The sequence below is a fragment of the Pristiophorus japonicus genome, chromosome 3, assembly GCF_044704955.1.
Source record: "Pristiophorus japonicus isolate sPriJap1 chromosome 3, sPriJap1.hap1, whole genome shotgun sequence".
In the NCBI taxonomy this organism is placed as follows: domain Eukaryota; kingdom Metazoa; phylum Chordata; class Chondrichthyes; family Pristiophoridae; genus Pristiophorus; species Pristiophorus japonicus.
Window position 1 is genome coordinate 160,542,281 of NC_091979.1, and position 23,789 is coordinate 160,566,069.

At 46.7% G+C, this 23,789-nt stretch overlaps 1 protein-coding gene across 1 annotated transcript in view; it reads right to left on the bottom strand.

Moving 5' to 3' along the window:
- LOC139259133 (diacylglycerol kinase beta) overlaps positions 1-23,789 on the bottom strand; it is an 805,220-nt gene that overhangs the window by 338,947 nt on the left and 442,484 nt on the right. Inside the window, exon 16 of the mRNA XM_070874836.1 lies at positions 23,290-23,364. Within this exon, the coding sequence (XP_070730937.1) occupies positions 23,290-23,364 (75 nt within the window). The remainder of the gene's footprint in view (positions 1-23,289; positions 23,365-23,789) is intronic.

Here is a 23,789-nt window from a genome sequence, read left to right on the forward strand (position 1 = left end):
TCAGGTCTCACGTCTGGTGGCCCGGCTCGGAATTCAAAGAATTCATGACCCGCAATGGCATCAAGCATGTCAGATCTGCCCCGTTCAAGCTCGCATCCAACGGCCAAGTGGAGCAGGCAGTCCAAACCATAAAGCAGAGCTTGAAAGTGTCACAGAAGGCTCCTTACAAACCCGCCTGTCCCGGGTACTGCTCAGCTACAGGACACGACCGCATTCACTTACAGGGTTCCCCCTGCAGAATTACTAATGAAACGAGCACTCAAAACCAGGCTCTCCTTAGTACACCCTGACCTCATTGATTAGATGGAAACCAGGCGTTATCAGCAAAACACGTACCATGATCGCGCGGTTGTATCACGCGACATCACTGTAAATGCCCCTGTGTTTGTGCTGAATTACGGTCAGGGCCCCAAATGGGTCGCCGGCACTGTATTAGCCAAGGAAGGCAATAGAGTATTTGTTGTCAAACTGCTTAACGGTCAAATGTGCAGAAAACATTTGGACCAAACCAAATTACAATTCACAGATAACCAGGAACCACTGGAAGAGGACCTCATCTTCAGCAGCCCACCGATACATGCCCAATCGACAACAGACCTCGCTGCCAACCACGAGGATGATCCCAGCATCTCCAACAGTCCAGCCCAACCAGTCACGCTGCAAGACAGCAGCGGCCCAACCAACTCACCCAGGCCAGAAGCGACACTCAGGCGGTCAACCAGGGAGCGCAGGACTCCGGGTCACCTTAACCTGTAATCAGCTCGCATCAAAGACTTTGGGGGAGGAATGATGTCATGTATGCAAACTCTTTGTATTCACTATGTAACTATGTACGATGTACCACCTGAGGGCGCTGCTGTTGGAGGCCGCAGGGGTTACCTGCCCAGGTGTGCAGGGGCATATAAAAGGCGGTCAGCCATGCTGGCTCTCACTTTACAGTCGTATTAAATGGACTGAAGTCACTCAGCTCTTACTCACAGTACAAAGCCTTGTGGAGTTATTCGATGGTAATTGCAGACATAATAACAATAGTGTCTGAAAATTTCACTATACTTGCATCACACCATACATTCATTGAATCCCCCACCATGAACATCCTGGGGTCACCATTGACCAGAGACTTAACTGGACCAGCCACATAAATACTGTGGCTACAAGAGCAGGTCAGAAGCTGGGTATTCTGTGGCAAGTGACCCACCTCCTGACTCCCCAAAGCCTTTCCATCATCTGCAAGGCACAAGTTAGGACCATCTACAAGGCACAAGTCAGGAATGTGATAGAACACTCTTCACTTGGGTGAGTGCAGCTCCAACAATACTCAAGAAGCTCGACACCAGCCATAACAAAGCAGCCCACTTGATTGGAAACCCACACACCACCTTAAACATTTACTCCCACCATCAGCATACCATGTCTGCAGTGTGCATCATCTACAGAATGCACTGCAGCAACTCGCCAAGGCTTCTTCGGCAGCACATCCCAAACACTGGACTTCTAGAAGGACATGGACTGCAGGCATATGGGAATACCATCACCTCCAAGTTACACACCATCCTGACTTGGAAGTATATTGCTATTCCTTCATTGTAGCTGGATTAAAATCCTGGAACTCCCTCCCTAACAGCACTGTGAGAGTACCTTCACCACATGGACTGCAACAGTTCAAGAAGACGGCTCACCACCACCTTCTCGAGGGTAATTAGGGATGGTCAATAAATGCTGGCCTTGCCAGGGGCGGCCACATCCCATGAATAATTTTTTTTTAAAGTAGGGCTTGAGATTAATCTCCACAATTTAGATATTCTTAGAAAGTACATGTACCTGAAATATATATTATATTCTAAATCTAGCTGGCAGATTTTGAAAAACAGTTTTTAATGTAATATTTTAATAAATGGTGCATCATGTGCGCATAATTATATGTTTTTATGTACCATTAGATGAAACTGATAAACCTAGGCATGTGCAGTGCCCTACAGCTTTATCTCCCTTTGCATGGCTTGTGGATAATTTGGGTATGATTGTAGTGTTTAGCTACTAACCTGGCCTATCGCTTTAAGGCCAGTGCTCAAGTACTCTGTATGGTGATGTGCACTAAAAATGAGACATCCTAAGGTCAAAAAAACTCATTACTGTTACATTTGGACAATTTCTCTCAAAAAGTGATTTGGCTCCTTTCTTGGGAAGAGGCAAGGTAATTACAAGGTCATAAATATCAGTGGGAAATGGTTGGCTCTGTTTGAATAATTAAAATAATTTCAGTTGTGATTCACTGGTACTTTATAACAAAGTTTCATGTACAAAGTGCATCACAAAACATATCTCCAGAACTGTTGCTAAAGTTAGACTGCTATAGAGAGAGAGAAGAGGTTCTTGAGTGGGGAAGAGATGCACCTGGCCGCTGAAAGGATTTGGAAATAAGTGAGATGTCTTCATGATTGGTGAGGCATAGGTTTTGATTGTTATGATTCCATGAAGAACCTTGTGTGTGATGGACACTTCACATATGGGATGTGTTATGTATGTAATAAATCAATAGACTGAATACTGTAAACCAGCACATGTACAAACCTGGCTCTGCTTTATTAGGGCCCAAAGTGATTACATTACATGATTGCTTGCCTTTTATACCTGGCCCCCACACACGTGCGTACAGCCCAATGACCTCCAACAGTGGCACCACCTGGTGGCTAGTAACCCCAAGCATACATACATGACAATATCCCCCTTTAAGATATTAGTAACAGTCTTTTTACAAATTGAGACGGTCCAGGGTTTTCGCTCCCAAGTTGATTGTCTCAGTTCAACTCCAGCCTTGGGTGAGCGTTCTGAGTCTGTTATGACTGGGGGCTGGTTGCCGATCTGATGGGAGTGGCAATGACCACGTCAGAGATTGAAAGTCCACATTCATTGATGACAACGGAGTTCTCTGATGACTGAGGGTAGGTTGGTTGGTCACTGATTGTGTCTTCCTCAGACTGTTCCGGTTCATCCGTGTGCCGCAGCTTTATCTGATCGATATGTTTCCTGCATGTTTGCCCATTCTTGAGCTTGACGATAAACACTCTGTTACCCTCCTTGACTGTAACAGTATCGGTGATCCACTTGGGACCTTGACTATAATTTAGTACATACACAGGATTGTTAACAGAAATGTTGTATGATACCACTGCTGACTTTGACATCTATATTCAACATGATCGTTCAAGTCAGGGTGGACAAGGGAGAGCTTGATCTTGAGACCTCTCTTCATAAATAGTTCAGCAGGAGGGACCCCGGTAAGCGTGTGGGGTCTTGTCCTGTACCTAAGCAATATGCATGACATGCGAGTCTGCAGTGAACCTTGAGTTACACGTTTCATACTCTGCTTGATGGTTTATTCAGCATGCTCTGCTTGACCATTAGATGCAAGTTTGAATGGTGCTGACCTCACAAGTTTGATACCATTGAGTTTCATGAACTCTTGAAACTCCAGACTAGTGAAGCAAGGTCCGTTGTCGCTTACAACGATGTCGGGCACACCATGAGTGGCAAACATGACACGAAGGCTCTCAATGGTAGCTGTGGATGTACTGGATGACATGATTATACACTCTATCCACTTGGAATATGCATCCACCACAACTAAAAACATCTTTCCCAGGAAGGGATCTGCAAAGTCGATGTGGATCCTGGACCATGGTTTAGATGGCCACGACCTCAGACTCAGAGGCGATTCCGCTGATGCTTTACTTAGCTGCATGCAAGTGTTGCACTGATGCACACATGATTCCAGATCAGAGTCAATTCCAGGCCACCATACATGAGACCTGGCAATGGCTTTCATCATGACAATACTGGGATGAATGCTATGTATATCATGTACAAATTTCTCTCTGCCTTTCTTCGGCATAACAACACGATTACCCCACAGTAAACAATCTGACTGAATGGATAGTTCGTCTTTGCAATAGTTGTAAGGTTTGGTCTCATCACCCACTTGCTTGGGTATGGCAGACCAATCACCACTAAGGACACAACGTTTCACAACCGATAACATCAGGTCCTGGCTGGTCCAGGTCTTAACTTGTTGAGCCGTGACAGGGGTTCCTTCACTTTTAAAAGCATCCATAACTAACAGTAGGTCTGCAGGTTGTGGTGTCTCCACCTCCGATGTGGGCAACGGCAGACGGCTCAGTGCATCGGCACAATTCTCGGTGCCAGGTCTATAGCGAATGACATAATCCTAGGCAGATAATGTCAGCGCCCACCTCTGGATGCAGGATGATGCATTGGTATTGATACTTTTGTTTTCCGAAAACAATGAAATGAGTGGCTTGTGATCGGTTTCCAGTTCAAACCGAAGACCAAACAGGTACTGATGCATCTTTTTAACCCCATACACACAGGCTAATGCTTCTTTTTCTACCATGCTGTAGGCTCTTTCTGCATTTGACAAACTTTTAGAAGCATACGCAACAGGTTGTAGTTTACCCGACTCATTAGCTTGTTGGAGCACGCAACCAACTCCTTATGACGACGCATCACAGGCCAATACTAGATGCTTACATGGATTATAATGTACCAGCAATTGTTCGAGCGAAGCAGATTAGTAGCTTTCTCAAAAGCTCGATCTTGAGACATACGCCAAAACCAGTTGTCGCCTTTTCTTAGCAGCATGTGCAGTGGCTCTAATGAAGTGCTCAATCTGGGTAGGAAAGTACCGAAGTAGTTGAGTAGACCAAGGAACGAACGCAGCTCCGTCACATTCTGAGGCTTGGGTGCATTTTTGATGGCCTTGGTTTTCGAGTCCATAGGCCTGATGCCGTCAGCAGCAATTTTCCTCCCCAGAAATTCAACTTCCGGTGTCACGAAGACGCACTTCGAGCATTTCAGTATGAGGTCCACTTTGTCCAAACGATGTAGAACCTCGTCCAGGTTGTTTAGATGTTTGGCGGTGTCACAATCTGTGACCAGGATGTCATCTTGGAACACAACAGTTCTAGGGATGGACTTCAGTAGACTCTCCATGTTCCTCTGAAATATGGCTGCAGCCGAGCGAATTCCGAAAGGACACCTGTTGTAGATAAACAGTCCCTTATGAATGTTGATGCACGCAAATTTCTTCGATGTCTCGACCAGCTCCTGTGTCAATTAGGCCGACATCAGATCCAGTTTAGTGAACAACTTCCCCCTAGCTAGCGTTGCAAACAGGCCATCAGCCTTCGGTAACGGGTCTTGATCCTGTTTTAAAACTCAGTTGATCGTAACCTTGTAGTCTCCACTCCACAAATCCTGACAGTGCCATCACTCTTCAACACAGGAATAATGGGGCTGGCCCATTTGTTAAATTCGACCGGTGATATGACCCCTTCACGCTGGAGTCTGTCCAGTTCGATTTCGAACTTCTCCCTCATCATGTACGGAACCATCCGAGCTTTATGATGGATGGGTCTTGCATCCGAGTCCACGTGGATCTGCTCCTTGGCTCCCGTGAAATTGCCAATGCCTCGTTCAAACAGCGAGGGGAACTTGCTCAGCATTTGAGCACATGGTATATCATCCTCTGATGACACCACTTTGATATCGTTCCAATTCCATTTGATTTCTTCAAGTCAATTCCTGCCTAACAGCGTTGGACCATTGCCTGGAACAATCTATTTTGGTAAATCATGAACCGCACCATCATACGACACCTTGATTACTGCACTGCCAATCACCGTTGAGTTCTTTAGTATAATGTGAGGTTATCCACTTTGGTGGTAAAAACAGAGAGACAGACTATTATCTGAATGGTGACAGATTAGGAAAAGGGGAGGTGCAACGAGACCTGGGTGTCATGGTACATCAGTCATTGAAGGTTGGCATGCAGGTACAGCAGGCGGTTAAGAAAGCAAATGGCATGTTGGCCTTCATAGCGAGGGGATTTGAGTACAGGGGCAGGGAGGTGTTGCTACAGTTGTACAGGGCCTTGGTGAGGCCATACCTGGAGTATTGTGTACAGTTTTGGTCTCCTAACCTGAGGAAGGACATTCTTGCTATTGAGGGAGTGCAGCGAAGATTCACCAGACTGATTCCCGGGATGGTGGGACTGACCTATCAAGAAAGACTGGATCAACTGGGCTTGTATTCACTGGAGTTCAGAAGAATGAGAGGGGACCTCATAGAAACGTTTAAAATTCTGACGGGTTTAGACAGGTTCGATGCATGAAGAATGTTCCCAATGTTGGGGAAGTCCAGAACCAGGGGTCACAGTCTAAGGATAAGGGGTAAGCCATTTAGGACCGAGATGAGGAGAAACTTCTTCACCCAGAGAGTGGTGAACCTGTGGAATTCTCTACGACAGAAAGTTGTTGAGGCCAATTCACTAAATATATTCAAAAGGGAGTTAGATGAAGTCCTTACTACTCGGGGGATCAAGGGGTATGGCGAGAAAGCAGGAAGGGGGTACTGAAGTTGCATGTTCAGCCATGAACTCATTGAATGGCGGTGCAGGCTAGAAGGGCTGAATGGCCTACTCCTGCACCTATTTTCTATGTTTCTATGTCTATACATACGCAACTTGGCATTGACTGGACTCAGCTTCGGCCTCATATCCTTAGTATCCCACAGCTTGTCGAATATCCTCTGGCTCATTATTGATTGATTTGCACCAGTGTCCAATTCCATCGGTACCGGCACACCGTTAATGATTAATGTGAAACTTATCGATTGGCTCTTTATTAGGAATGAATACAGTCCATACGCTTCCTCCTCTGGTATCTCGGACTGCATATCCGGATCCGTGCTATACTGGTCATCATCCTCCATGTGGTGTGTCGCAGCATGCTTGCTCAGTTGCGGACACATGCGCTGGAGATGCCCCACTCTCGAACAGCCCTTACAAATGTACTGTTTAAACCAACACTGATGATGCCGATGACTGCCCCCACAACGCCAACATGGTGAAATCGGATTCATTCCCATTGGTGGACTTTGGGCAGCCACAGGTTTCGCATATGTAGTCGAGTAGTCCCTTCCATATGCAGCTCTGCCAAACGACGATACAATCTTGTTTACAGTATTTGCCGAGATCCGATTTTTCGATATCTGCTTTAAATTTTTGTCCGTCGTCATGCATAGGCAATCATGATGGCCTTGCTCAAATCCAGCGTCTCTGCCGCCAGTAGCTTACGCAGGATCACCTCGTGCTTGATGCCAATTACAAAGAAGTCCCGCAGCATGTCTCCCAACGGCAACGAATTCCAAGACGTCCTGGCCCTCAGAATGAACGTGCTTCTGGAATCGATATCGTGAGATGATGATGCCTTCTTCTGGTTTGAGATGGTCACGTACCAGAGCACACAATTCCTCATAATCCTTGTCTGTTGGACTTGCAGGCAAGAGAAGATTCTTTATGAGCCCATAGATTTTCGGACCGCAAAACGTGAGGAAGACCGCCCTGCGCCAAACTGCGTCTACCTCTTTCTCCATTTTGTTGACCATGAATTACTGGTCCAGGCGAGCTACAAAATCTGCCCAGTCCTCACCCTCCACAAATCTCTCCAGAATTCCAATTGTGCTCATTTTTGCATGCGAAGGTTCTTAAGTAACCTCGTCGTCAAATATTATGTATGTGATAACTCGATAGACTGAATACTGTAAACTAACAGGTACAAACCTGGCTCTGCTTTATTAGGGCCCAAAGTGATTACATTACATGATGGCTTGCCTTTTATACCTGGACCGCACACACATGCGTACGGCCCAATGACCTCCGACAGTGGCTCCACCAGGTGGCTAGTAATCCCAAGCATACATACATGACAGTTTGTAAGTGATCTGAATGGAAAAGTTTAAAGTTTGTAACAAATTTTTTGAATTAAAGTTAAGTACAAATTAAAAAATATTTAATAAATGTAATTTTTTTTTCAATTAAACCAGAATCATGAACATTATTCTTTAATTTAACGCAACAGACAACATGGTGAAAGATCAAACGTGCCGCTCAGCCTTGTTACTGCAAAGTGTTCAAGGATTAGCTGCTGACGTAAGGCTCTTGCAATGGCTATAGGTGCACGAGGGCCCTCCTTCCTCCACCATCGTCCTGCGGGTTGAGACGGTAGCATGGCTTCCTCCTGTTGCTGCTTCTCATCCTTCTCCTCCTGCTGCTCGTCGTCAGCCTGATCATCATTCTCCTCATCCCCTCTTGCCTGAGGTTGCTCTTCAACTTCCAGTGCCTGGTGCCTCATGATGGCTAAGTTGTGCAGCATGCAGCACATGACAGTGAACTGACCGACCATCTCAGGGGCATATTGCAGGTAGCCTCCAGAATGGTCCAGGCATCGGAAATGTTGCTTTAGTATTTAAATTGTCCTCTCAATGATGCTGCGTGTGGTTATGTAGGACATGTTGTACCTGTTGTGTATCTGTAAAGCATGCACTCCCATGTTCCGCCACCAGGGAGTGCATCCCTTGGGAGCTCTGTATATAAGCCGGCGCCTAAAGCCTGTTCCTCGCTCTGGAGTGTCTTAATAAAGACTGAGGTCACTGTTACTTTAACCTCCCTGTGTGCAGTCTCATCTGTGTTAGTAACACAATAACTGGCGACGAGTATACGAATCCAACGCAAAGGTGCAGCAAACTGTGGGCATGCTGGAGAAATTCTTGGAGGGTGAGGACTGGGAAGCCTATGTCGAATGGCTGGACCAGTACTTTGTAGCCAATGAGCTGGACAGAGAAGGAAGCGCTGCAAAAAGGAGAGCGGTCCTCCTCACAGTCTGCGGGGCACCGACCGACAGCCTCATGAAGTATCTTCTGGCTCCGGTGAAACCCACAGATAAGTCATATGAGGAGTTGTGTACACTGACTCGGGAGCATCTTAACCCGAGGGAGAGCATGCTAATGGCGAGGTATCGGTTCTACACATGCCAGGGATCTGAAGGCCAGGAAGTGGCGAGCTATGTCGCCGAGCTAAGGCGACTTGCTCGACAATGTGAGTTTGATGGCTACCTGGAGCAAATGCTCAGAGACTTTTTTGTACTGGGCATTGGCCACGAGACCATCCAACGAAAACTTTTGACTGCAGAGACACCGACCCTCAGTAAGGCCATTGCGATAGCACAGGCGTTTATGTCCACCAGTGATAACACCAAACAAATCGCTCAGCGCACAAGTGCTAGCAATGTTCATAAATTAACTGGAACTGTGTTTGCGAGCAGAAATGTACAGGGCGGAAACCACGAGTCTGCAACTGCCAGCAGGCCTCAGGTGACCCAGATGACTGAGTCCCCAATAAAGGATGAATGCAAGGCAATTCACACCTTGTTGGCGCTGTGGAGGCTTCCATTCATACTGCTTCAAAGGATGTGTTTGCAAGAGCTGTGGAACAATGGGGCACCTCCAACGAGCTCTGCAAAACCTGCTAACCACCACGGGGCAGAGGAAGATCGGTCCACGGTGGATCAAAGCAATTTCGAGCCTCAGAGAGAGGAGGCAGATGCTGAAGCACATGGGGTGCACACATTTTCGACAAAATGTCCACCTATAATGCTAAATGTAAAATTGAATGGCTTACCCGTAGCCATGGAACTGAACACTGGTTCTAGCCAATCCATCATGAGTAAAAAGATGTTTGAGAGACTGTGGTGCAACAAGGCACTCAGACCAGCCCTGACCCCATCCACATGAAACTGAGAACGTACACCAAAGAGCTGATCACTGTCCTGGGCAACGCCATGGTCAAGATCAACTACGAGGGCACGGTGCACGAACTGCCACTCTGGATTGTCCCGGGCGATGGCCCCACACTGCTTGGAAGGAGCTGGCTGGGCAAAATCTGCTGGAACTGGGATGACATCAGAGCGCTATCACCTGTCGATGAGGCCTCATGTACCCAGGTTCTCAACAAATTTCCTTCCCTTTTTGAGCCAGGCATTAGAAACTTTTCCGGGGCGAAGGTGCAGATCCACTTGGTCCCAGAGGCACGACCCATTCACCACAAGGCGCGAGCGGTACCTCACATGATGAGGGAGAGAGTGGAAATTGAGCTGGACAGGCTGCAATGCGAGGGCATCATCTCCCCAGTGGAATTCAGTGAGTGGGCCAGCCCGATTGTTCCAGTACTCAAAAGTGATGGCACGGTCAGGATTTGCGACGATTATAAAGTAACTATTAATCGTTTCTCACTACAGGACCAATACCCGCTACCTAAGGCAGACGACCTATTTGCGACACTGGCAGGAGGCAAGACGTTCACCAAGCTCGACCTGACTTCGGCCTACATGACGGAGGAGCTGGAGGAATCTTCGAAGGGCCTCACCTGCATCAACATGCACAAGGGACTGTTCATTTACAACAGATGCCCGTTTGGAATTCGGTCGGCTGCAGCGATCTTCCAGAGAAACATGGAGAGCCTACTCAAGTCGGTACCACGCAAGGTGGTTTTTCAGGACAACATGTTGGTCACGGGTCGGGACACTGTCGAGCACCTACAAAACCTGGAGGAGGTCCTCCAGCGATTGGATCGTGTAGGGCTGCGTCAGAAGAGGTCGAAATGCATCTTTATGGCAACAGAAGTGGAGTTTTTGGGGAGAAAGATTGCAGCGGACGGCATTCGGCCCACAGGCGCCGCCAAAACAGAGGCTATCAGGAACGTGCCCAGGCCACAGAACGTCATGGAGCTGCGGTCATTCCTGGGACTCCTCAACTATTTTGGTAACTTCCTACCGGGGTTAAGCACCCTCTTAGAGCCACTACATGTGTTATTGCGTAAAGGTGAGAACTAGGTATGGGGAAAAAAAAACAAGTAATTGCTTTTGAGAAAGCCAGAAACGTTTTATGCTCCAACAAGCTGCTTGTATTGTACAACCCGTGTAAAAGACTTGTGCTAACATGTGACACGTCGTCGTACGGAGTCGGGTGTGTATTACAACAAGCTAACGTTGCGGGGAAGTTGCAACCTGTCGCCTATGCCTCCAGGAGCTTGTCTGAGGCCGAGAGAGCCTACAGCATGATTGAGAAAGATGCATTAGCGTGTGTGTTCGGGGTAAAGAAAATGCATCAGTACCTGTTTGGCCTCAAATTTGAGCTGGAAACCGATCACAAGCCCCTCATATCCTTGTTCGCTGAAAACAAGGGGATCAATCCTAATGCCTCTGCCCGCATACAAAGGTGGACACTCACACTTTCAGCGTATAACTCTATCACCCGCCACAGGCCAGGCACTGAGAACTGTGCGGATGCTCTCAGTCGGCTACCATTGCCCACCACGGGGGTGGAAATGGCGCAGCCTGCAAACTTGTTGATGGTGGCGCAGCCCGCAGACTTGTTGAAGTTTCGGGCCGCGCCTAGAACGGCGCAGCCCCGACCTGGACGCCCGTTTTTTTGCGCCACAAAGTGCGCCTAAAAAAAACTTACCTATTCTCCGGCTCCCTGCAGGTCCTCTGGAGCAGGAGCTGTGGGGGGCGGAGCTTGGGTCCCTGGGCTGAAAACATTGCCGGGACCTTTGCACATGCACGCTACAGTGGGCGCGCATGTGCAGTAGCTCCAGGCGCCCAAAACTGTGTGGGAGGGGCCCGAAGCACGCAGCCCCTAGCCCTGGCCGAATGGCCTCACTGGGGCTGCGTGGATAAGGCTGCCTCCCACACCCAGCTCCTGCTTCCTCCCGACCCGACTCTTGACTCCCGCCCCCCCCCCCCCGCCCACGGACCGGACCGGACCCGCGCTCCGCCCCCCCCCCCACCCGACCTGACCTCCCTCTCCCGCCCTCCCCCAACGCCCCCCCCCAACCCGACCCGACCTCCCTCCCACCACCACTCCGACCCCCCCCGCGCTCCCGCCCCCCCCCCCACCACCCGGACCCGACCCGACCCAACCTGACCTCCCTCCCCCCTCCCCCCTCCCCCCGCCCCCGACACGAACCGACCCCCCTCTGCCCCCATGCCCCGACCCAAACCGACCGACCCTCCCTCCCACCCCACCCCCGGACCCGACCCGCGCTCCCTCCACCCAACCCCCCGACCCGACCTGTGCTCCCGACCGCCATCCCCCCCGGACCCGACCCGACCTCCCTCCGCCCCCCCGACCCGACCCGCGCTCCCGATCCCGGACCCGACCCAACGCCACCTACCTGTAAATCTGGTGCTGGGGACGGGCCCTGCCCGAAGTCTTGGGCCCGGCCCGTTCAGCCTCCCTCTCCCGCCTCCTTCCCCCCTCCTCCGCCTCCTCCTCCTCCCCCCCCCCGGCCTTCCCTCCCTTCTCTCTCCCCCCTCTCTCCTCCCCGCTCCCCCTCTCTCCCTCCTCTCGCTGTCAGAAACACAGACACTGACAGACAGTGAGAGACACACACAGACAGACAGAGAGATAGAGACACTGACAGAGACACACTGGGGGGGGGGGGGGGGGGGGGGAATCCCAGCATGCTGTTGGAGGGCTCCCGGTGCTGCAGTCGGTAAGTAGAAAATGTTTTATTTCTTGATTTTAAAAAAAATTATTTCTTATTAATTTTTTTTTAATTGATTTATTGATGTTTTTATCATTTATTATTGATGATGGCTCTTTATTTGTAAAACTGAAGTGTTTAATGTTTGTAAACTTCCCTTTAAAACCCCCCCCCCCCCCCAATTCCCTACGCCTGATTTGTAACCTACGCCTGATTTTCTAAGTGTAGACAAGGTTTTTCCTGAGCGTACAAAAATCTACACTTACTCCATTCTAAGTTAGTTTGGAGTAAGTTTTCACTGCCTAAACTTTCAAAACGGGCGTAAGTGGCCGGACATGCCCCCATTTGAAAAAAAAAATCTGTTCCAAACTGAAACTGTTCCAACTGACTAGAACTGGAGCAAACTAAATGCCGAGAATTGCAATTTCGAAGATACTCCATTCTAAACCAGTTGCTCCATTCTAAACCAGTTGCTCCAAAAAAACAGGAGCAACTCAGGCCGAAACTTGGCCCCTAGGACTTGGACCAGCCAAGATCCTCTGCTGTCCCTAGTCAAAAACTGTGTACTGCATGGGAGCTGGGCCAGCATCCCCGTTGAAATGCAAGAGCTAATCAAGCCGTTCCAGCGGTGAAAGGACGAGCTGTATATTCAGCCTATTGTGTGGTAACCACGTAGTGCTACCCATAAAAGGGCAGGGAGATGTTCATCTCGGATCTCCACAGTACATACCCGGGTATAGTAATGATGAAAGCGATAGCCAGATCTCACGTGTGATGGCCCGGTATCGACTCTGACTTAGAGTCCTGTGTACAACAATGCAGTGTGTGCGCTCAGTTGAGCAACGCGCCCAGAGAGGCACCACTAAGTTTGTGGTCCTGGCCCTCCAGACCATGGTCAAAGATCCATGTCGACTATGCGGGCCTGTTTCTCGGTAAAATGTTCCTGGTGGTGGTGGATGCTTTTTCAAAATGGATTGAATGTGAAATAATGTCAGGAGGCACCGCAACCGCCACCATTGAAAGCCTGAGGGCCATGTTTGTCACCCACGGCCTGCCTGACATACTGGTCTGTGACAACGGACCATGTTTCACCAGTACCGAATTTAAAGAATTTATGACCCGCAATGGGATCAAACATGTCACCTCGACCCCGTTTAAACCCGACTGTCCCGAGTAGTGCTCAGCTACCGCACGAGACCCCACTCGCTCATAAGGGTGCCCCAGGCTGAGCTACTCATGAAAAGGACATTTAAAACCAGAGTCTCGCTGGTTCACCCCAACTTGCATGATCAGGTAGAGAGCAGGCAGCAGCAACAAAATGTAAACGATGGTCGCCCAACTGTGTCACGGGAAATTGATCTGAATGACCCTGTGTATGTGCCAAAATATGGACATGGTCCCAAGCGGGCACGGTGATAGCTAAAGAAGGGAATAGGGTGTTTGTCGTCAAACAAGACAATGGACAAATTTGCAGAAAGCACCTGGACCAAACGAGGCTGCGGTTCACAGACTGCCCTGAACAACCCACAGCAGACACCACCTTTTTCGAGCCCACAACACTCACCCAAAGGATCAACGACACCACCCCAGAGCAGGAAATCGAACAAATCATGCCCAACAGCCCAGCAAGGCCAGGCTCACCTGGCAGCCCTGCAGGGCCAAAAACATGCCAGCCCAGCGAGGGCACAGCCAACACACCAGAACAGACATTTGTACCGAGGCGGTCCACCAGGGAAAGAAAGGCTCCCGACCACCTCACCTTGTAAATAGTTTTCACTTTGACTTTGGGAGTGGGGGTGATGTTGTGTATCTGTAAAGCATGCACTCCCACGTTCCGCCACCAGGGAGCACATCTGCTGAAGTCCCAAGGGATCCCAACATCCCTTGGGAGCACTGTATATAAGCCGGCCCCTAAGGCCTGTTCCTCACTCTGGAGTGTTTTAATAAAGACGGAGGTCACTGTTACTTTAACTTCCCCGTGTGCAGCCTCATCTGTGTTCGGAACATAATAGTACCGAGGCTGGGAGTCTGTCCGGGTATTGCGTCGGGGGGGGGAGGGGGCCGGGTTATGAGCCAGATGGCGAGCCCGTAAGACATGGCTCCAGGGTGGACCAAGGCTGGGAACTCAACATCCAGAGGTATTTAACAATCAGGAAGGATGGACAGAAATGAAAAGGAGATGGGGTAGCGTTGCTGGTTAGAGAAGAAATTAACGCAATAGTAAGGTAGGACATTAGCTTGGATGATGTGGAATCTGTATGGGTAGATCTGCGGAATACGAAAGGGCAGAAAACGCTAGTGGGAGTTGTGTACAAACCACCCAACAGTAGTAGTGAGGTTGGGGACAGCATGAAACAAGAAATTAGGGATGCGTGCATTAAAGGTACAGCAGTTATCATGGGCGACTTTAATCTACATATAGATTGGGCTAACCAAACTGGTAGCAGGACGGTGGAGGAAGATTTCCTGGTGTGTATTGGGGATGGTTTTCTCGACCAATATGTCGAGGAACCAACTGGAGGGCTGGCCATCCTAGACTGGGTGATGTCTAACTAGAAAGGACTAATTAGCAATCTTGTTGTGCGAGGCCCCTTGGGGGAAGAGTGACCATAATATGGTAGAATTCTTTATTAAGATGGAGAGTGACATAGTTAATTCAGAGACTATGGTCCTGAACTTAAGGAAAGGTAACTTCGATGGTATGAGACGTGAATTGGCTAGAATAGACTGGCGAATGATACTTAAAGGATTGATGGTGGATAGGCAATGGCAAACATTTAAAGAGCACATGGATGAACTTCAACAATTGTACATCCCTGTCTGGAGTAAAAATAAAATGGGGAAGGTGGCTCAACCATGGCTAACAAGGGAAATTAGGGATAGTGTTAAATCCAAGAGGCATATAAATTGGCCAGAAAAAGCAGCAAACCTGAGCACTGGGAGAATGTTATAATTCAGCAGAGGAGGACAAAGGATTTAATTAGATGGGGGGAAATAGAGTCTGAGAGTAAGTTTGCTGGGAATATAAATACTGACTGCAAAAGCTTCTATAGATATGTGAAGAGAAAATGATTAGTGAAGACAAACGTAAGTCCCTTGCAGTCAGAATCAGGTGAATTTATAATGGGGAACAAAGAAATGGCAGACCAATTGAACAAATAATTTGGTTCTGTCTTCACGAAGGAAGACACAAATAACCTTCCGGAAATACTAGGGGACCGAGGGTCTAGTGAGAAGGAGGAACTGAAGGAAATCCTTCTTAGTCAGGAAATTGTGTTAGAGAAATTGACGGGATTGGAGGCCGATAAATCCCCAGGGCCTGAGAGTCTACATCCCAGAGTACTTAAGGTAGTGGCCCTAGAAATAGTGGATGCATTGGTGATCATTTTACAACAGTCTATCGACTCTGGATCATTTCCTATGGACTGAAGGGTAGCTAATCTAACGGGAGAGAGAAAACAGGGAATTATAGACTGGTTAATCTGTCATCAGTAGTGGGGAAAATGTTGGAATCAAATATTAAAGATGAAATAGCATTGCAATTGGAAAGCAGCGACAAGATCGGTCCAAGTCAACATGGATTTATGAAAGGGAAATCATGCTTGACAAATCTAGAATTTTTTGAGGATGTGACTAGTAGAGTGGACAAGGGAGAACCAGTGGATGTGGTGTATTTGGACTTTTAAAAGGCTTTTGACAAGGTCCCACACAAGAGATTTGTGCACAAAATTAAAGCACATGGTCTTTGGGGTAATGTATTGACGTGGATAGAAAACTGGTTGGCAGACAGGAAGCAGAGAGTCGGGATAAAGGGGTCCTTTTCAGAATGGCAGGTAGTGACCAGTGGGGTGCCGCAGGGCTCAGTGTTGGGACCCCAGCCATTTACAATATACATCAATGATTTAGATGAAGGAATTGAGATTAATATCTCCAAGTTTTCAGATGACACTAAGCTGGGTGGGCGGTGTGTGCTGTGAGGAGGATGCTGAGAGGCTGCAAGGTGACTTGGACAGGTTCCGGTGAGTGGGCAAATGCATGACAGATGCAGTATAATGTGGATAAATGTGAGGTTATCCACTTTGGTGGCAAAAACACGAAGGCAGAATATTATCTGAATGGCGGCAGATTAGGAAAAGGGGAGGTGCAATGAGACCTGGGTGTCATGTTACATCAGTCATTGAAGGTTGGCATGTAGGTACAGCAGGCGGTGAAGGCGGCAAATGGCATGTTGGCCTTCATAGCTAGGGGATTTGAGTATAGAAGCAGGGAGGTCTTGCTGCAGCTGTAGAGGGTCTTGGTGAGGCCTCACCTAGAATATTATGTTTAGTTTTGTTCTCCCAATCTGAGGAAGGACATTCTTGCTATTGAGGGAGTGCAGCGAAGGTTTACCAGACTGATTCCTGGGATGGCTGGACTGACATATGAGGAGAAACTGGATCGACTGGGCCTGTATTCACTGGAGTTTAGAAGAATGAGAGGGGATCTCATAGAAACATTTAAAATTCTGATGCGTCTGGACAGGTTAGATGCAGGAAGAATGTTTCCAATGTCCAGAACCAGGGGTCACAGTCCAAGGATGAAGGGTAAGCCATTTAGGACCAAGATGAGGAGAAACTTCTTCAATCAGAGTTGTTAACCTGTGGAATTCTCTTCCGCAGAGAGTTATTGATGCCAGTTTGTTTGATATATTCAAGAGGGAGTTCGATATCGCCCTTACGACTAAAGGGATCAAGGGGTATGGTGGGAAAGCAGGAAAGGGGTACTGAGGTGAATGATCAGCCATGATCTTATTGAATGGTGGTGCAGGCTCGAAGGGCCGAATGGCCTACTCCCGCACCTATTTTCTATGTTTCTAACCCTTGTTCCCCAGCAGCCAGCTCTGCCCTTCTGGCTGCTGCTGAAAAATGTCAGATCTAGCACTTTCACCTAAGATGGGTGCTCCTTGGGTATCTGGCATCAACTGCCAGGATTCGATGCATGTCGTCGCAGGCTAGCTGGACATTTAGTGAGTGGAATCCTTTCCTGTTCCTGTAAACCTCTGAATCGTTCAAAGATGCTCACAATGCGATCTGGGTACAGTCAATCACTCCCTGTACTTGGGGAAACCAGCAATCCTCGAGAAGTCCACAGCCATGTCACGCATTGCCTGGGCCGTCATGGGGAACTTGATGTAGTTGTCCCTGCGTGCGTATCGTGCAGTTGTCACCTGGTGAACGCACCTATGTGTCGCATGCTGTGAGATGCAGCATACGTCCTTTGTTGATGCCTGAAAGGAGCTGAAGGCATAGAAGGCAAGTGCTGCAGTCACCTTGACCTCTATAGGTAGTGCAGTCCTCCTCCTGCTTCTAGGCTGAAGGTCTGCCCTGATAAGTTAGCAGATCCCTTGATCACCTCCTTCCAAAAGCACAGCTTGCGAATGCAATCTGCCTCACTCAGGTGCAAGTATGAGCACATCTCTGTGTACACCCAATTCGGGTAAGGCCTCCTCGCCATCATTCTGCATGCTCTCTGGTTCCTGACATCTTGTTGTCTTATTAATCTTCTCCTTTGCATAGCCACGATGCAAAACGTTCTTACTAAATTAGGCATTGTTAGGATTGCCCCCATTGTTTTTCTTAGTTGCAAACAAAATGAAACTACTCACAGAAAGCACTCACACCTTCCCTCTTCCTGCAAAAGGTTGATGTCGATCCATGGACCACACCCTGGTCTGCACATGCCCCCGAGTGCCGCTGCTATCGTGGGCTGAATGGCCCCTCCCCCCCCCCCCCCCCCCCCACCCCCCACCCGTCCCCGTTGCTGCTGAACTTGTCCGCTCGTGTCATTGCTGATTTTTCTCTCCCCAAGAACTTCTATTTTCTTAATAGGCGTAAGGATTCCAAGAGCCTGATTTAAAAAATTGATTTGTCTCTTTGTAAACTCAACCATGACCCCGTGATGTGAATATATGGAAAATGTAACGGGCCAGAAAGATATGGCAGAAAGACTGGTTGTGACATCTCAAAAGCATCCCAGAGGTTCTTTTAATTACACCTGTAGTGTCCTAATATACCTAATAGCTTTCCTCAGTGGGCTATATGAACTTACAGTCAGAAACATCGGTGCCGCTGCTATCCCAGGCCGAATGCCTACCAACCACCCCCCCCCCGACCCTCCCGCTGGTATCCCGGGCCGAAAGGCCTCCCCCCCACTCCCCTCGGTAATGCTTCTATCCCAGGCCGAAAGCCTCCCGCCCCCAGTGCCATGTCTTCAGCTCAGCTAAAACAATGGCGTCTTCACTGCGCCGATTTTCTTAAGTTTTTCAGAAGCGTGAAGTGGGCCGCTTTTGAAAAAATCGTACTTGGCCAAACTCGCTTAATGGCCAGATATGGCACACCCCAGTGACGTCAAATAATCGGGAACTAAAAAAATCGACGCGAGTACTTTAGGATGGTGCAGAAACTTTGGCGAAATTTGCAGATTTTAGTCTGCTCCAAAAAAAAAACAGCATACGCCAAAAAAATGGCGCAGAATGGTGGTGAAAATTTAGCCCACTACTTACCCCAACATTACTCCTAGCCCCAGACTGTACTATTCCCAAATACAATTTCATTGAACCACAGCTGAATCTCATATGAATCTCTCAAAATAAAGTGGCTACACATGTACAAAAACATGGTCATGAATTTCATAAAGTATACACGTCATATTATAAATGGCTTAAGCGCACAACACTAGATTCAGCCTGATTTACATACAGCTTCAAGAAACAGGGATACTGTGGTGTGGGACTTGGTACTACTGTCATGTTCTCCGACTTCCTGGGTAAATTTAAAATGCTTAAGGTCTGCAACAGTGGAAATAATGAAAACCGCTCACCAATACCTACAGTTAATCTAAGAATTATTCCAGAGAAAAGTAGAACCTTTTTGGCATACTTATTCAAAATCAGTCCTTCCAAATCCCTTAAAAAACAAGGTACAAGAACAAAAGGTTTACTTTGAAAGCAAAGTAATAATTTTCACTACTACAGGTGTCTACATCTTTGTGTAAGAGTACTTTTCAAAGCATAGTAAATGTGTTACAATAAGACTGTCAAGAAGTTGCACAGGAGATTATTTCATTGCGGCTTTGTCTAAGTAGCAGGCTCCCAATAAGTACAATTTCATGAATCAGAATCAAACCAACAACTTTGAAGCACCAGTATATTAACTGTGTACATCATTTTCAGATTTAGTTACAACCATTATTAAACCTGAAAACAAACACTTGCAGTAAATACATGAATTAGACATTGTGAAACAGGAAATTATTGAAAATGCAGACCAAATAAACGTAAAACCTTCATCTGTGGATTCAATTCACTAATAAAGATTTGGAAATCTTGAAAGTAGTTTGTTCAACATAACAGCTGAGAATAGACAAAACCCCAATGAGTTTGAAAATAGTTTCCATATCCTTAACCTAAATAATGTGATCACTACCCTCCTCCTCTCGTCAAGTGTGAATCACAGGCCTTAAAAGACAGACATTAAACAATTAAAATTATATTATCCATCCACTGCCATCTTTTTAAAATAATCTTATAAATTTCCCATTTCTCCTGCTTTCTCTCCACAATATAGACTACAACTAGCTCCATGACCATCAACATTGTTGTGTATTGTGTTAGCTGAGGCGTATTGTGTGTGGTAGGCTTAAAACCTCCAGTGCAGACTGTTTTCCGCTATTCTTGAGGTACTTCACATCCAGTGCTGCTTAACTGGCATAAGTGAAGCACTTTAAATCAAAATGTCATTAATGTCTCACACTGGCCAGCTTATCTTGACTGTAACACCGTGCGCTCTAGTTTTTCCAAAACAGAGCTCTTACAGTACACATACCTGTGCTTTCACAGTGGCACTGAGTTTCAGATGACAGAGGAGTGTGCAGTGTGTATGGCTAGTACAAGGCAACAAACTCAATTCATAGTATGGACTCTGGGGATAATGCACTGATTCCAGACTGGAGCGAACAGAAAGCTACTCAGTCCATGATCCATCTACTTGGTTAGATCGGAACATAGGAATAGGAGAAAGCCATACAGCCCCTCGAGCCTTTCCCATCATTCAATTAGATCATGGCTGATCTGTATCCACCTGCCTTGGTTCCCTAACCCTGAATACTCTTGCATCCAAACCGAACTCTATCAATCTCAGTTTGAAATTTTCAATTGACCTAGCATCAACAGCTTCGTGGTGGAAATCGAGTCCCAGATTTCCATTACCCTTTGTGTGAAGAAGTGCTTCCTGACATCACCCCTCAGTGGACAAGGTACAACTAACTCAGAGTGAGATTTGGTTGCTTTGTATTAAACTTCCATATTAAATTTACACTGTTACCAAGCTGTGAAAACAAGAATGCAAAAAGAACATAACAATGCAGCTGAAAATAGGCAAAATCCTATTCATTGAATCATAGAATGATACAGCACAGAAGGATGCCATTCATCTCATCGTGCCTGTGCCAGCTCTTTGGCAGAGCTATCCAACTAACCCCACTCCTCCGCTCTTTCCCCATAGCTCTGCAATTTTTTTCCCTTCAAGTAGTTATCGAATTCTCTTTTGAATATTACTATTGAATCGGTTTTCACTACCCGACTGAATTTGAATACCAATTAAAACTAGATCAAAGGTTTATAATAAAATCGTGTTCCATATGAATCAACATCAAACCCTACAACTGATCACAACTTTGCTCAAATGTTATTAACTTCAAAATTGCTATATTGAAAAACAAACAGGTAATGTGTACATTTGACAAAACACCATAGAACATAATTATTTTAGACATATCCAAACCTTTCATTCTACAGCTCAAATACAGGCAATAGGCAGATTTTTAAAAATTGAATACTTTATTAAATGAGTGAGGGTTGGATGCTCTATTATTTTACTAAATGATCAAATAATTATATTTTAAATTTTTGTTGCTGTTATGGTGATTCCAACATAACCTGACCATGACCCAAGTCAATTTATTGCTGTTTGACGTGTAACTAGTTTTTATATCCCAACAATATTTTAACCATGGTTAAACATCGTAACATATCATTAAATCATGATCATTGGAAATGATGAAAACATGCTGTACCATGTATAAATGAATTGTTTGAGATAGCATGGCATTTAACCAATGATACTTCTACCGCTTCCATCTTAATGCAAACCAGATCGACAAACCAGTCTCACACTAAACTGAACAGCAACTAAACAAAGTTTAACTTTAGATAAATCCATGAAAGCATTCAAATCTACCACTTCATCGATAAGCTGCATGTTTCTGCTTCTGTCAATACTCCTTGCGTATATTTTTTTCACGTACTAAATATTAAACAAGCTAGCACTAAGACGTATAACCAGGAACATCCCAGATTAGATCTCTAATCTATGTGGAACTGGCTGATCACAGTCAGATCGTTAGTATCAATGGCCCCAAGTTTCCACACGCGGTGAAAAAGGCGCACCTCAGAGCTGGGCGCCTGTTTTTCGCGCCGAAAACAGCGCCGGAAAAAAAACGCGGTATTCTCGAGTTCCTTTGAGCTCGATGTCTGCTTGGCACGGCACATAGGGGGCGGAGCCTACCACTCGCGCCGATTTTGTAAGTAGGAGGGGGCGGGTACAATTTAAATGAGGCTTCTTGGTGCCGGCAACCCTGCGCGTGCGCGTTGGAGTGTTCGCGCACGCGCAGTCTGAAGTAAACATTGGCACTCGGCCATTTTTAAAAGTGCTGCAGAAAAAGTGAAGATTTGTTTCTTGGACCCCTGCAAAGGCTTGTATTTTAATTTTCTTGATATTTCTGTGTGTGAGGGAGTGCTTTTAGCAGCACTGCTGAATAAATCACCTGCCGAAATCAGTGAGTTCAGCTTTTCACTGCTAAACTTGCAGAACCGGTGCCTGCAAATTAAGGACTGTGTGTTTGGAGAAATAAAAGTGCCAATTCAACTTTGCAATGGATCAACTTCCACCAAGAACAAAAAATTTCTTGCATGAGGAAGCAAACTATTGCATAATGTGGTGAACCCATTCTGCAAATTTAAATATAAAGATATCGATGTGGCTGCCTCTCCCTGTCCAAATGGCCTCAGTCAGTCCCCCTCACAGCTCGAAGGCTGCTGCTGCTCCCAACCAGCCACTGACGCCGCTGCCTGCCCCTGCCGTCGAGAGACACTGACGCCACACCCCTGCCTCAAGCACTGCAGCTCAGCTCGAAGGCTGCTTGCTGCCTGCCGCTGCCGTCGAGACACTGACGCCACACCGCTGCCTGAAAGGCCTGCCTGAAGCACTTTCACACAGGTAGGAATATGGTTTATTTAATCTTTTCTTTGCTTATAAATTTTTATTCAGGTTGGATTTATTTGTATAATATTTGTATAAGTCTAACTAAGGATTGATTGTAGAATTTAATGACTTCCCTTCCTCCCCCCACCTCGTTCCCGACGCCTAATTTGTAACCTGCGCCTGATTTTTTAAAGTGTAGACAAGGTTTTTTCAAGCCTACAAAAATCTTCACTTGCTCCATTCTAAGTTAGTTTGGAGTACGTTTTCACTGTGGAAACTTTCAAATCAGACACCAGTGGCCGGACACGCCCCCTTTTGGAAAAAAAATTCTGTTCCAAAGTGAAACTGTTCTACCTGACTAGAACTGCAGAAAACTACCGGTAAATGTGGAGAATTCCGATTTCTAAGATACTCCGTTCTGCACCAGTTGCTCCTAAAAATCAGGAGCAAATCATGTGGAAACTTGATGCCAATAGTGCTATTGGCCTTACCATCTTGTGTAGTAGATTTCCCCATGGGCCAAAAAAAACATAATAATTAATCCATGAACATTATCCATTGTTTAAAATCTTATCACATAATCACACTTACCCTGGCACAGGTCCACCCCTGTCAAGATTATAAATTTGTCTTGGGTTGAGGAGATATTGAAATTTTCGGAGAACTCTATCAAAAAAAGTACAACCAAAATGATTATTAATTTTCAAGAAAGAAAGCATTTTGCATTCAAAGTTCTTCTGTAATCTGTATATTTTATACTAGGTAACTGAAGACAAGACAAACTAAAATATTAAGAAACCTGTTTGAAACTCACAGTTACTGCGATTGAAACAATTCAAACAATGTCCAAAAGCAAGAAATAATTCAGTGAATTGTGTGCTCTTTAAGTTGATGGATGCTGGTGTGAATGTGTCAGCATCAAGCAGTCCCAGGTTAGATACAACAAAAGCACAATGAACACTAAAGCGGATATGTGGTCGAAAGCTCATTTCAGGGTCAAATATGACATCAAGGCTGCGAACAGTCTGGTTCAGCCTCAGACAGGAGTTGGGGCGAGGGATGGAGTCAATGGCTAGAGAACGGAGTTTGTG